Here is a 15274-nt window from a genome sequence, read left to right as displayed (position 1 = left end):
CTCAGAGGTTAACTAACTTGCCCAAAGTCATGGGGCTTTTTGGGAAGCCATGGGAATATGGAAATTGGGAAGCAATTGGAAGCTGAAATGTGGAGCCAGGTTTTTTGTGTTTTTTTTTCTTTCTGCCTTTTAAATTTTGTAGTCTGTATTGCAAAGTCCACATTCACTTAAGCTATCTGAAGAAGGGTGGGGGTAGGGTGGTGGTGGTGAAGTCTACCTTTGGAGGGGCTATTGTAGGTTTGAGAGCTGAAGCAGCTCTTAGGGACTGCTGATTGCTCCATCATTTCATGGCCAAGTGCTCACCAGCCCCTAGCATCTGTTCTACTCTGCTTGCTGCCAGTCAACTTCCTGTTTACTCATAGTTTCTGCTTCCTCATAACTTTGGCTTGCATATAGTTTTGGCTTGTTGTGGCCTCAACTCTACCCCCTGGCACGCTTGCTGTTTCTGTCCCTTTCCTAACTCGTTCAGCTCTTGGAGTTTTCTGAATCAAATTCCCAAGGGTGAGAATATGATTGGCTCTCTTCTTTTTTTTATTCCCTATCATGTTATAGGTCGCTGCCCCATCTGAGGATTGACTAACCTTGGATCCAACTCCCACAACTTTACCCTCCAGCTGAGTTGGGAGGAGGCTGTTGTAGGACAGTTTAGGCAGCAAAGTCTCAGTTTCCCTTTAAATAGGATGAGCTTCTCAAGAGTAGACTACAAAGTCCTTATTCTTACCATGATAATTTGAAGTTTCTTAAAATGTTTCTTTACTTTCTGTCCTTACATATATTAAGGACAATGGTTAATAAACTTTCTCAGGTACCTTACTGAGAGCTCTCTAATCACTCATACAATTAAGCACTTCTGAATATCTACGATTAATTATACATGCACACATGGCTTCATATTTCTGTTATTTCTTTTATGTTGAAATCATTTAGGCTTTAGTGACTTTTTGCTGTATTTTATATTCTTCAAGGGTGGAAGATGTCTGTCTCCTTTCTTTATAATGCTTTACTTAAGAGTGGCATCTAGCTAAATCTGGAACTTTGGAACTCTAACTGGTAGACATTGTATTTAAAATCTATATGCCTTATGTTTGCCCCTTTTATTAATTATGATAGAATAAACCACACTTCTTTAGATTTATTTTTATTCTTTAAGGTAGTCCTTTCAATATTTTCAGTATTCTCATGATATTTTTAGTATTTAGCATACTTTTAGTGTTGTAAAATAAATTCTATTATTGTTTAAAAACTTATCCCAAGTTGATGTCATTCCAGACTTGATTGTAAATCAAGACTCAGCATTGTAGAATAACAGCACAACATTTCAAAGTATCCTGAGCTTATAGGAGAGCCAAAGAAAAATTAATCTATGCTGTTCTTTTGTGGTTTAGGTTGTGGTTTCCTAAGAGACCAGTCATGACAACTGAGGGTTGTACATGGAATTTTTTCCATAGATGACAGGTCTAAACTGCTCGGTTCTCAGACATTGAATTCTCAGGAAAAGGCACCTGTGACTTGAGCAGTACTACCTAAAACTTTTTTTTTTTTTAGTCCTGGTTGATAACTTGCAATAAGGGTACTAGTGAGAGGATGTTGCAAATGGGCAGCTGAAACAATTCTAAGTGTGTGGAGTTAGCAGGAAGTTATTCTATCATACCTATTAGCATGCAACTGTCAGTTGTTCTGGTTTACTAGAGCTCAGCTATGTTACTGTGAATTTTATCTAGCAAGTTCTTACTTGCCCCAGTACTGTGTCTACTACTGTGCCCAGAACAAGTTTCTTTGCTGCCGCTTCCTTTAATTTTTTTGATGAAAAGAATTAGGAGTTATGTGTGAACTTTGTGTATTTGATTGTTTTTAATTAGGCGACACTTGATCATTCTCATCACTTTTGCTCCAAGGAGTACCTTGGAATATAGTTACCAACAAATAAGGAGAATGGGTACTTTTAGCTCTTTGCTGCTGGAAAAACCCTTGAATAGCTGCAGCTTTGCTCCGAGACTAGATTTCCACAGGGGTTACTTTGTTTTCCTTATGGCAACCAGAAGAGGAGTGTCTTCACTTCTCAGGCAAGTTTGGATTTTTCATTATCATTTTCCAGGCAGGTGTGAAGAGGCCAAGGAAGAAGTCTGTAAAGTTGACCAAGGTGTTATTACCCCGTTAATACTTAGGGTTGAACAGGTCAACTCGAGAGATGGCAAGCCTGTGCCGCGGCCTACCTAGGGAAGAAGGGCTCTGCCTGCCAGAGGACTTGCTGCAGAGGCCTTCTGCCTGGCCCAGGGTCAAGGCTTGACACACCAACTCAGTGGTGACTGGAAAGGGGCAGCAGCTTCATGCCTTTGAGAATTTCAACCGGGAAACAAAGGAAATTACCTCCTCCCTTTGTCCCCTTTTTTTTTTTTTTAATGTGTCCCTTCAATAGAAAACATTTGGGTCGCATCTAATAATAAATATGTAGGACTCTACTATTCCAGTTTTCAGGAAGGCTCCTCACCCCGAAGACTTGAAATGATTTTCGCTATTTGATGTAGTCATCTTGAAGGAAAGCTTGCAAACTCTGGCATAGGAGTGAAGTACGGAACTTCACCGTGCGCATATTTGCGGTGAGGGCGGTGGGGAGCGGAGTGCGTTCTCTGCTAGAATTTTAGTGTGCGAAATGCGGGGGAGGGGTGGTGGTGGTGGGGGTACGGCTTCGTGGGGGTTTGATGGAGGGCTGGTTTTGTTCGTTGTAGTGGGAGTGCTTGCTCGCACTTTCTCCGGGAGAAAGTCGGGGGGGGGGTGGACAGTTTGGGAAGATGAAAGAAAAAAGAGGACCCGGTGTCCAGTAGGCTCCCTACCCAGGTGTCAGGGTGATCCCCGAAGCGATGCCCTTAAAAGGGGTTCGTGCAGGGGTGCAAACTCCCGCTGGCGATTAGGCAGAGTGCCGAGGGGGAAAAAAAAAGAAGCGGGGGGGCTGGCTACTCCAAGGAATGTGCGGCATGCGGGGAGCCAGACCCAACCATTGCACCAGAGCGGGGGCGCCGGCGGCACCCCGGACCGCGCGGCCCGGGCCCCGGCCCCGAGTCCGGGAGGGAGCGTGCAGGGGCCGGCGGGCCGGCGGGGCTGCGGGCGCGGCGCCCGGCGGGCGGGCGGGGAGGCGCGGGTGGGCCTGGGCGCGGCGCGAGGCGGTGCGCGGCCGCCTCCCCGCCCCCGGCCGGCGCGCTCTCGGGGCGGTGGTTGAGGCCGCGGGAGGTGGGACGCGGCGGCGCTGCTCCTCCGCTGCCGCCCCGAGAGTCCGCGGCGCCGCCAGCTCCGCGCGCGAACTCCGTCCATGGCACGCTGGGCGGCGGCTGCCGGAGCTGCCCGAGTCTCGCCCGCCGCCGTCGCGCCGCACTTTTAGGCGAGTCCGGAGGTCGAGGCCGGAGAGGTCGGTCCCGAGCTGCAGCCCCCGCCGGCCGCCGCCGCGCGGCGAGAGGGAGTTCCCAGAGCGGCCGCGGCCCCGGCCCGGCCGGCCCCCTCCCTGCGCCCTCCCCCTCCCGGCGAGGCTGCCCGGCGCCCGCGCCCGCCGCCCGCGCCCGCCGCGATGATCTTCCCCAGCAGCAGCGGCAACCCCGGGGGCAGCAGCAGCTGCAGGACGCCCTACCGCAAGCAGGTGAGGCGGCGGCCGGGGGCGCGCGGGGGCCGGCGGCCCCGCTCTCCAAAGGGCGGCCGCGCCCGGCCGGACTCCGCGCGCCTCCTCGGAGGCACCGGGCTGGGCGGTGACCTTGTTTCCAAAGGAGGCGGCCCGCGGGGACGGCTCGGGCGGGTGACCTCAAGCTGGGGAGATGCCGTCGCCCCCACTCCGGGCTGGGCGGGGGACGTGGAGGAAGGGGCCGGGGCCGGGGCCCGAGAGGTGGCGGCCGCCGAGCGCGCCGGGCCGGGGGCTTCGCGCAGCTCTGCAACAAGTTTGGCTTTTTTCTGAAACCTTTGTGTGCGGAGGAGAACGCTGATAAGTGCTAACACTGGTTTCTTACAATCTTCTCTAAGATCTTCGTAGGCAACCCGGAAGACGGGGTGCGTGTGTGTGTGTGTGTGTGTGTGTGTGTGTGCGCGCGCCCCCCCTTCCACATATATTTAAAAGAAAAAAGAAACAGGAACTTCTACTGTCACTTTCTCAAGGTTTTCAGTTTTCAGCAGCACAGGGAAATCCTGTGACATCCGAGTTGCAGAGATACTTGGATAAGCCTGAGTCATATACATGCCTTTTCCTATTTTAATACCATTTCATACATTTTTTAACAGATTGAACTCCAAAAGCACTTTAGTGGTTAGATTAAAATCCCCTGCCAGGAAAAGGAGTGGAGCTGGGAGCTTGTAGTTGCGGCCTTTTGTTTTGTTTTTCATCTTTGTTTTTAAAAGAAGGTTACTGAAGCCATGTTGTGATAAATCTCATAGAGGCTTTCAGCAGCAGCAGCAGCAGCAATAATAAAACTTAGCTTTAAATTATGTAAAAAATGTGCAGGTCTGTTTAGAAAAGGTTAAACTGATTTAGAGGTCAGAGGCAAGATGCTTGTTAAAAAAACAAAAACACGATGGCACTGATATTTTTCTTCCATAATAAATCTCTTGTCTACATCCTTAGCCACTGACACAAATCAATTAAGTTGTTATCCCAATAATGATACAAGAGAACTATATCCTTCCATGCAGAGTGGCTCAATTAAAACCGGGGCAGATGACAGTGATGCCTGGTGGCTCGCCTGTGTGTTCACAGATTATTGATTATGTTTAGTTCTTTTTGTTCTCAGAGTCATTTTTGGTGGAGGCATGTCCTAGTGTAAGTATATCTGAAAGGAGGGCCGATTTTGTCAAACAGTGGTGATGTTAAAAGTCTTGTGTTGTGGTCTGAAGTTATTTTTCCAAAACTATTAGCTTCCCCTGGAAAAGTCAGTGAGCACACCCTTATCTGCGTGCCCTTGTGGTGCGGTGAGTGGACGTTTTACCTCGCTTAAGAAAGTTCCCTCCCTTCAATTAAAAAAACCTGCATTTGTGACTGGGTTGAAGATATGCTAAGGCAGGCATCTCTAAACTCCCTTCACGTGGCCTCATTTAAAATAAATTCTCTCAGCTGCAATGCACATCAACTTCACAAATGAAGTCAATTTACAATAAATATTCTTAGGTCCCCTCCTCCCATACCCACCTCACCCTACCTGAAAAGATGGTTAATTGTGTCAGGGCCTTGTGTATTCATTTATTTGTTGTCAAAACCCAGCGGGGTGTTAGCTCTGAAATGGGGAAAAAGCTCTGGAGGGCGAGGCCTTTTGCTGTGAGGGGCTGGAGGTTTTGTGTGTGCAGGGGGACAGCCTGCTGGTCTGGAGCACGCTGATAAGATGCTCTTCTTTTCACTGGGCTCTCCTTAGATTCAGAGACTAAAAGGGCTGACTGAATCAGAAAAACAAACAGACTTTCTTTTTTCTATAGGCAAAGAAAGAAATGAATGTGTAGGCATTATACAGACACAAGACCCCGGGTACCAGTGGTATTTGAGTCAAAGGTTTCTTTTGTTAGTATTTAGCTATTCACTGTGAAAGCACACTTCCAGCTCGGGGACCTGGTTACCATGAGTGACTTTGTGATCTCATCCTGGCTTAGTCTAAACAGGAAGTCTAATTAATGCTTTTCCTAAGATTTTGGGACAGTAAGCTTGCACCTTTCAGTTCATATTAGTTTGTTCTTTTTAAAGAAGGAATAGGCAAAGTTTAGGTGTATAATGCAATTTGCTTTTAATCTAGAAACAGATCATCAGCTTTTAGAATTGATTTCAGATAATTTGAGGGGGAAAAAGGAATGTGAGGAGTCCTTATAAAATCACCATTGGAAAGAAATATGAGTCAGAATCACACTTGTGTGATACATATGCAGTAGTTAAAGCTAGCCACCAGTGAGCACCCTACTGTCTGCTTGTCCCTATTCTCAGTGCTTTAGGTGGGTTATCTCATTCAGTTACCTTACCTATGAGGAAGGTAATAGTGTCTCCATTTTACAGTTAAGACAACTGAGGCATAAAGAGGGTAGGAAAATTGAGTCAAAGGGCTCAGTTGTATGATAAAGGATGGAAGTAGACCTTTTGTAGTGAACTTGATGTAGTGTATACAGATACTGATTTGTAGTGATGTACACCTGGAACAAATATGATCTGAACCAGAGGTACTTAAATGAAAAGTCAAAAAGGAGAAAAGTGAGGCATAGATTAAGTAAACCTGCCCAATGTATATGATCTAAAATGCAGAGCCGGGATTTGGATCCTGGCAGTCAAACTCTTAAAGCCACCACACTTCCGGCCATTCTGCTTACTGCACATCTCAACAGGAAATCAGAGAGCTCACCCACCTCGCTGCCCACTGGCCTAATAATCTCAAAAGTTCAGTGTAGGGATTTGTAGGGTAAGGAAAAATGTCAGGCTTTTCTGCCCTCCCACCATCAGGATAGATGATGGATCCTTGTGGTCCTGAATGCATGCCTGATGGCAGCACCTGGAATAGGGTGTGGGCATAGGTAGATGGGATTCACCTGGGCTAAGACTGCTTTTTAAGGGCAGCATCATGGGGACGCCCGTAGAAGCCGAAAGAGAAGCTGAGAGAAGGCCGGAGAGCCCAGGTGAAGACCTGCTGGGGGCTGGGAGGCCTGCCAGCCTCCTGGCCCCCCAGCACCCCTGCCTGCCTGGTGAACCCAATAAAAACCTGCAAAACCACTGAGGACTCTGACTCCTCCTTTACCCAGTCTGCATGGGATCAGAAAACCTGCTCAGTGTCGATTCCTGACCTTACAGGATTCCTTCCATTTTGGGGGTGGGGGAGTGGGGTGGGAAGAGAAAGATGGTGAAACAGGAGGTGAAGGATGTGGTAGAGCATATGGCTGGTGTATGGTGATATTTGAAAGTAGCATTGATATCCAGGTATTGCACTACTGAATGATTGTACAGTTTTTTTCAGAGTTAGTTTCAGTTAAAAGCCAGGTGGGTGGTGCTCGTGCCCCTCCTGCCCCACGTGGTGATCAAGGAGCACTGATCTCTGGCATCATCTAGGATGACGAACAGGATTTTCCTGCATCACAAGCCGTGAGCACCCTAGAAATCCACCTGCTCTGCTCAGGTCAAAGTGAGGCGCTTTGAGTGGGGTTGATAACCTAGTGAGCTCAACGAAGATTGTTGGTTCCAGTCTCAGAGAAATGAATGTGTCCTATTATCGTTGACTGTGACTTTCCGATATGATATTCCTTAGGAAGTCCAGTCTGATTATATAGAGCCTACCCACCCCCAGTCCAAATGAAAATCACGTATCAGGACTTTGGTAGGTGTGAAATAATTTAGTGTGTTCTGAAAGAAAAAAATGCCTTTTGAAAGGGAAAAAAAAGCTTCTAAGTGTAGAAAGTGTGTATTTCCCTTTTCCTTTGAATACTTATATTAGCTATTTCTTTCTTCACGTTTCCATTTTGGAACTGCTTTCTTGAGGTAGCTGACTCAGTTATAGTGTATATTTTAGTATTTATTAATATTTGGTAAGTACTATGCCTTTTTCCCCTTTATTTGCTAAGTAATGCATTCCATTGGTTTTTAATGGGAATTTTTTCCTAGATGGGAGTTAAATACTAGTATATTTGTGTGTATATTTCTTTTTCTTTACAAGTCATGTGGCTGAATTTGGTAAAATGTTGCTAACTTTTGATGAATGAAGTACTTATCTCCCCAGTTCAAGTAGATTTACATAGTTTGCTGCTTTCTTGAAGATTAACTGGGTGTAGCTGCACATGAAAAATTCAGCAGTGATTCAGTGTTTAGCCTTGTTAGAAGATGACATACAAAACTGTTGATTAATCCTCTTCAAGCAGTTTCTGTTCACTGCAATTTGTATGTAGTAGATTAGGTTTTGTTAAAGTTTCGAAATTAAAGTTGTGCTTAGAAAAATTTGAATGAACATTGTCTGAGCCAGCCCTAATTTGTTACTTTTTGAAAAAAGAAGGTAAATATACTCAACCCACTGAGGTTTAGTGAAAAGTAGAAGAAAAATAAATTGGCATGATAAGGAAGGTCTCGGGCTGTTTTACATGAAGTCAGTCATCTCCGTGCGTTGGTGATTCAGTGGTATGTGTGAGTCAAGGAACTGTTTTAAATATGTATCCATGGCCATTTTAAAAGTACAGAAATCATTAGTGACCACCTACATTTTCTCATAGGCACCCCTTTTGGCTTTCACCGTATTTTTGTATCATTCACATTTGGAACACATTGCTCATTTTTTATTTTTCCTTCTTTTTAGAGACAGCTGTCAACTATCTTACCATTTATTTGTCACCCTTTTGTGTTGGAGCCCTATCTTGATGGTGGGGTGAGAGTCCATCTTGTCCAGACCGAGAATGTATTTCTAGAGCACTCTGCCCATAAATATATATTGAAAGAGATAAATGATATCCTTTCCCAACCTCAGTTATATTTAATCTTCACAACATTCATGTAAAGTAGAGAAGGGTTAGAAATTTTGAGGCAGTGAAATTAAATGGCTTAGTTAGTGAAAGCCAGGTCTCTGGAGTCAAGGGCTGTGTTTCTGCTACCAGGAGAAAGGGGAGGAAGCCCAGTGAAAAACAGCTGTAACCCCACCTCACTTACTTTTAGTTGGCCTTCTGAAGACATGTGGTACTCAGAACCTCCCAGATTTCAGCTTGGGGAATTGTAGCTCTGCAATTTATTAGTGTTTTTTGGTTTTGGTTTTTTTTTTTTTTTTTTTTTTGTCTGTCTCATAAAGGCCTTCACTCTAGGATTGTCAGATAACATGCAAGATGCCACGTTAAATTTGAATTTCACATAAACAGTGAATAATTTTTTTGCATATGTTTCAAATATTATGTGCTGCTCTGTATTTTTATTTGCTAAGTCTAGTACCACTATCTCTGGGGAACCTAATTTGCTTTTAGAAACACTTATTATAAAAAAAATAATAATTGTGAAACATATCCCTACTTACCCACCTAAAATTTTGCCTCTTAGAATACTCCTTGAGCCCTGATAATTTTGCAGATTTCACATTTTAACCTCTTTAACAATCACACAACTTGATTGAAAGACCCTTTCTTAAGTCCTGGCTCACCCATTTGCGTGCCTTTTCTTTTACCCTCTCCTGAGCCTCAGTTTCTGTAAAGTAAAGATAATAGTGCCCACTCCACAGGGTTGTTGTTGTTAATCCTTCTAAGGTGTTATTATTATTAATGTCCCCACAGAGCAAGCAGCAGCGGGTGGTCCTGGGAGGCTCTGTGTGATCCTGGGAGACCTTGGCACAACCTTTAATAATGGACTGTGTTTTGAAAGTGGAGGGCAGCCTCCAAGAGTGAGGACCTGGAGTTTGAAAATAAAACTCTCAACAACATTAAAACAAACAGAAAACCCAAAGAAGTTGAAAAGTACATTTCACCATATTTAAAAATAATTGTTCCTTTATTATGCACTTGTTTGCAGAGTTTGCCTTCACTTTAGGCCCAGAAAGCCTTTCAAGTCTCGAATCTTTATTTTATGTCCAAGTGACTGGAGAAGGAATACAGGAGCATTGATTAGTTTTATTAATGAAAAATGTTGTGTTTTAATTTGCTAAGGGACAGGTTTGAATATTAGTATATGCAGGATGATTTCCTGAATTCGTTCTGTTGTCTTGTTTGTATATTTGGTTTTCAAAGATGCCTTCTCTGCATTACTCAGAAAAATAAACATTTTTTTGGTCCTTAGACATCTGTAGGTGTTTGTTTTTAAACTTGCGTATGTAGAGAATGCTTTGCTTAACACATTCTAAAAGCTTGGTAAGTTTTAAAATAGACTAGACATACCGTGAGGAAAGAAGAAATCTTTTCCTGGAGTTAGGACAAGGTGACAAAATTAAATGGAGCAAACCAAATTCTGTATTAAAATAATGAATCAGTATAGTTATTGTTACTTAACACTAATTAATGGGAACAGGGACAACAAACTTTGTGTTGTACAAAATACTGCTCTAATAAGTAGAACTGTATTTTGGTTCTACTTTATTTATTTTAACACATGGAATTTCAAAATGATGTAAATTGGGGAGGATTATATTTGTATGTCTTAATTGTGCATATAATACAGTTGGCAAATATGCATTAAAAAAAGACTGGAGGGAAATATGCCAAAATATGAATAGGTGTTTTCTCTATTGGTAGATAAAATCTTGAATAACTTATTTTTCTTGAGTCTTGTTTTTTTTAACCTCCTCATCTTCCTTGCTCCCCACAGTGAGCTTACATATTTTATGAGATCAAGTAACAAAAGTATAGAAATTGTATAATTACCATCAAAATTTGTGGTGAAAATCAAAAGGGTTCCTGGCATTGAAGAGTCAGCAAATTACATGTTTAAGTGCTGCTTGTTCCTTCTGAGCTTTGAGATGTGTCTCCTTCCTATTCTTTGCGGATTTCTATTCTTATTTTTTACTGCAGACTCCTTTATCACCTTTTTTGAAAATCACCCATTTCTGACAGATAGGTTTTCTATTTATGACGTTAGTATTTTCCTATTTTATTCATGCTTTAGACAGGCCTCTGTAGTTGTTTAGAAACATTTTTGGGACACCAGTTAATCCATTTGGGTCAGTGAGCGGAAAATGTAGTTGCGTTCTAGATTACTTTTCAGGAAAAATAGCAATTCTGAAGATTGATTAATTACTATGATTGTCTGTTTTCATTTGATTTATGGCTGTATTTAAGTACAGCTGCTTTGTGGATAAATTTCCCCCGCACTTAATTTCTGTATTAAATGTGAAAACCTAAAACTTCGCTACTCCATATTTCAGACTCTTTGGGATTTGTTTTACTATGAGTACTGGAGGTTGTCTTCATAGCATACTTGCTATTTAATTTTAGCTTTTTGAAAGGGCAGTGGAATGGGAGGTGTGGCTTCTTTATAATGGAACAGCAAAGGTTTCTGTAAGCATTTTAGAAACTGTTGTTACTGTGTAATCCAGGGGGATTTTCAGTTTATCAGGGGAGTTTTAGGTGTGCGCTATAGAGGCTTGTAGACCTCAGAGTGAAAGGAGCAGAGAGCTCTGAAGGGAGGGAGGAAGGGCTGAGGGGTGAGTGAGAGATAGAGCAGGAAAGCAATATTGTCTTGGTAGGTTCTTAATCTATTAATTGATGCATCATTTGGCAAAATCTGTTAAAATCCCCTTGTTTTGATATGCTGTAGGTTGGTGCAAAAATGTAGCCTCATTGTTTGTATTATCTAGTTTTCTTATATTCCTTTTCCCCTGTTATATTCTCATCATCTACAATTTTCTTTCAACTCTGCTCTAAGATAAGATCTCCACTTTAGAGAACTACCTGAAAATCATCCTTTTGGAAAACCATCGTGACCCACCTAATCAAATATTATAGAAATGACTTTTCCCTCCTTTTTTTATTTTTTATTTTTTTAGTTTTCTCAGTCAGAAACTTTTTGCCATTGCCAAGGGAATGGTTGCATTCTTTTAACACACTCAGAAATACTGAGTTAAATAATTACTGAGTGTGTGGCTTGCATTAAGTGGTTTTTGGAACAGAGATTCTATAGGAAGCAAACTAGTGGCATCTGAGGATACAATATTGCGTCTTAGGGAAGAGGCTTGTCAGGGAAACCAGTTAACTAGCTATGAAAACAGTTGCAAGATGTTAAGGACATAAAAGAAGGTGGCTAAATTATGGACAGGAGGAAAGATCAAATTTTGTATATCATCTGAGTACATAAAACACCTAGACTTGTATATAAAATGTTGCATGTGTATTAATTCTTCTCTTGGAAAACGTTCATTGCTTTCACCAGTTTGCCAGTGGGATCTGAGTCCTCCAAAAGATTTTGACTGCACACGGAATGGAGAGGGAGACAGGGGACTTAGAGGTGATGCCAAAATTTCTAACTAGGAGATGGGATTGTTGATTGCATCATGAAGGTGACATGTCAAGTGGTAGAAATGTAACAGCAAAAATATGAAGGTGGAAAGCATGGACTTTACTAGGGGAATAGTGAGTAATTCAGGTTAACCAGACTGCAAGATAGAGGCTGGAGGGCAGAAAAGGATGATATATGAAGCTTACTATAAAATGGATGAGAGGTGAACCTAAATTTAGAAGGTGTTACCACCATTGAAATAAAACTGTAAAATGGAGTAGTAACAGTTGTAAATGTATTAGTTGAACTAGCTTCTGGGTGTTGTCCAGAAAGATTTGATAAGATCTAGTAAGGAACTGCATGGTATTGGAACAAGAACAGACACACAGACCAATGGAATCGAATAGAAAATCCAGAAATAAACCCACAGATTTATGGTCAACTAATCTTTGACAAGGAGCAAAGACTATGCATTGGAGCAAAGAAAGTTTGTTCAATAAATGGTGTTGGGAAAACTGGGTTGCTACATGCAAAAGAATGAAGCTTGACCACTACCTCACACCATACACAAAAATCAACTCAAAATGGATTAAAGAACTAGACATAAGACCTGAAACCATAAAATATATAGAAGGAAATATAGGCGAAACACTACGTGATTTGCACATCAAAGACATCTTTACAGACACATCACCCAAAGCAGTGATAGTGAAGGCAAAGATAAACAGCTGGGACTACATCAAATTAAAGAGCTTCTGCACAGCAAAAGAGACAATAACAAAAACAAAGAGAAACCCCACCGACTGGGAGAACATTTTTGCACCCAACACTAATGATAAAGGACTGATCACAAAAAAATGCAAAGAGCTGATGAGACTCAACAACAACAAAGAAAATAACCCCGTGAAAAAATGGGCAGAAGAGCTAAAAAGAAACTTCTCTAAAGAGGAAATGCAAATGGCCAACAGGCATATGAAAAAATGTTCAACATCACTTGTAATCAGAGAAATGCAAATCAAAACTACCATGAGATACCATCTTACACCAGTGAGAATGGCACATATTAAAAAAGCTAGCAACAACAAATGTTGGTGAGGTTGTGGAGAAAAAGGAACTCTCCTGCACTGTTGGTGGGAGTGCAAACTGGTCCAACCACTATGGAGAGCTGTGTGGAGATTTCTTGACCTACTAAACATAGAGCTTCCATATGATCCAGCAATTCCACTCCTAGGTATTTACCCAAAGGACACAGAAACATCAATTCCAAAGAGCACCTGCACACCTATATTTATAGCAGCACTGTTTACAATAGCTAAGCTTTGGAAACAACCCAAATGCCCCAAAATAGATGACTGGATAAAGAAGATGTGGTACATATATACCATGGAATATTACTCAGCATTCAAAAAAGATAAACACATGCAATTTGCAGCAACATGGATGGCACTGGAAGGGATCATGCTCAGCGAAATAAGCCAAAAAGAAAAAGAAAAATACTGGATGGTCTCACTCATAGCAGGAATCTAGAAAACTTAAATAAGGGACCAGGAAAATGAATAACTATAAGAAAGTGAAAATCAAAATCAACAAAAAACTATGAACCAGAGACACTTTTTGGTAGGGTGGAGGGCGGGAGGGGAGGGATTGGGGTCAGAATGGGGGGGTTGCAATTGTATGGGGAATATAAAAATAAAATTTATTATAAAAAAAAATCTAGTAAGGAGATGGAATGGATGGAGACTGGGAGGTCTTGGTAAAAGAGGAGCCTAGCTTTCCAGTCTTAAACGAGAGGGAAAGTGAAAATTATTGCAACCTTGCTTGCACTGGGTTCAGGGATTAAACCCAACCATTTTCTTACTGGGATTTTCTATATTTTTAGATGTTAAAATATAGTGACAGGGGAGGAAGGTTTTCTGCAAAATTCTAATCCTCCATGTCCAGACACCAGAGATGCAAAGTGCCCTGCCATGTGTAGTCAGTCCTGTAAGGAAGAATTGTCCAGCCTGAAAGACTAGTTGCACCCCCAGTATGGCCACAGTAAAATCTCATTTTGCATTCAGGAGATGGCTTCATTACTATTTCCCTTGGATTGCCTTAAAGCCAGTGTAGAGGTTATGTCACACAGGTGCATAGATTTTCGTATTTGTCCTGGGTCCACACATTCTTTGGAATGGACCAGTTACATGGTCCCTCTCTTTCTTGCTAGCATATGTCATCTGTAACATCTATCATGTAAAGTGCACTGGTTATCTTAAAAGATCATCCATTTCAATAAGAGTATGGAAGATGGGTGGGTAGGATACTGAATGGTTAAAGCATCCATCCTATCACTGTAAAATAATTGCTGAGGAAAGGCAGTGGGTGTGATTGGCCATTTTAATTAATGTTACCACTCTTCCCATATCCCTGTCACAGGCAGAAATGTCTAGCAAGGAGTTCGAAATAATAGAACTGGTGGTCTATGTAAGAAGCTCAGAACCTCCTCAGATTTAATAGGTGAAGCATTGGAAATAGATTAAAGGGCTCCAAGGAGAGAATATGTCCAAGAAGGTCTGGACAGACCTAGGAGAGTACAGGTTCTTTCATAGAAAGACGGCGTATGAGCCTTTGACAGAGGGAAAACAAATAGCAAACTGTTTGGAGAATCAAAGTGTTACAGAAGCCAAAGGTGAACAAAGTTTTGAGATGAATTGATCAGCTTTGTTACCTCTTCTCAAGGTCTTGCCTAGGTCAACTGAGTTTTATAAGACTGAGTTTAAAAAAATGCTATTGGAAATGTCCATTGGGATGTCTTTGAAAGCCTTTGAAACAGGAGTTTCAATAGAGTAGTATGTGCTTGGTGGGGCAGGGGGGAGAGTGGGGCGAGGGTGGAAGAAAGCACATTCCAAGGGTTTAAGGAGCATAAGAGTGAAGAGGGTGTGTCTGAAAAAATCAGCTGTCCAAAGAAAAGAGTCCCCTTCAGACAGCCTGCAGGCAAGATTATCTTAGTATCTGACTGTGGTTGTAGGTAGAGATAGGTAATAGCCAACAGGGAATAGCTGGGAATAGGTCTTTCTTTCGAGAAAGCTTGAGGCAGGGCTAGTCTTAGGCGCTCTAGTCAGTGATACAGGGAAGGGGAGATTGGTTATGCTGGGGATGTCCAGAGTTGGAAGACCAGTGAAGCAGTCTTTTAAAAGCTTACATTTTAGTAAAATTGTCTGTAATCATGGCAGAAAGTAGGGGCGGAGGGGGTTCTAGGCTCAAAGTATGTGACAAAAGATTTGTAATAAGTGCTGGGAATTTGGTGAGCATTCAGAAATAACTAAAAGTATGACTGAGTTGTAGTCAGTGCCTAGCAAGATAATTCTGATTTTTTTTTAAGCAATAAATGTGGGAAAGGAATCTTTTATGTAGGGTTTG

The 15274-nt window shown here is 42.4% G+C and overlaps 1 protein-coding gene across 10 annotated transcripts in view; it reads left to right on the top strand.

Annotated features, from left to right (window-relative positions):
- RBMS1 (RNA binding motif single stranded interacting protein 1) overlaps nt 1-15274 on the top strand; it is a 211357-nt gene that overhangs the window by 79076 nt on the left and 117007 nt on the right. For 2 of the 10 annotated variants that reach the window (XM_054699780.1, XM_054699779.1), the window contains exon 1: nt 3536-3625. The exons of the other annotated variants lie outside the window; for them this stretch is intronic. In XM_054699780.1, coding sequence (XP_054555755.1) covers nt 3557-3625 — 69 coding nt within the window. In that variant the 5' untranslated portion in view covers nt 3536-3556. Of the gene's footprint in view, nt 1-3535; nt 3626-15274 lie in introns of those variants that run through there. 10 annotated transcript variants of the gene reach the window in all.

The sequence above is a fragment of the Talpa occidentalis genome, unplaced genomic scaffold (genome assembly GCF_014898055.3).
Source record: "Talpa occidentalis isolate TD23 unplaced genomic scaffold, MPIMG_talOcc4v2.1 talOcc4.3, whole genome shotgun sequence".
NCBI classification, from domain to species: Eukaryota; Metazoa; Chordata; class Mammalia; order Eulipotyphla; family Talpidae; genus Talpa; species Talpa occidentalis.
The sequence above is the reverse complement of the archived record's forward strand: the minus strand, read 5'-3'. Positions and strand labels throughout refer to the sequence as shown.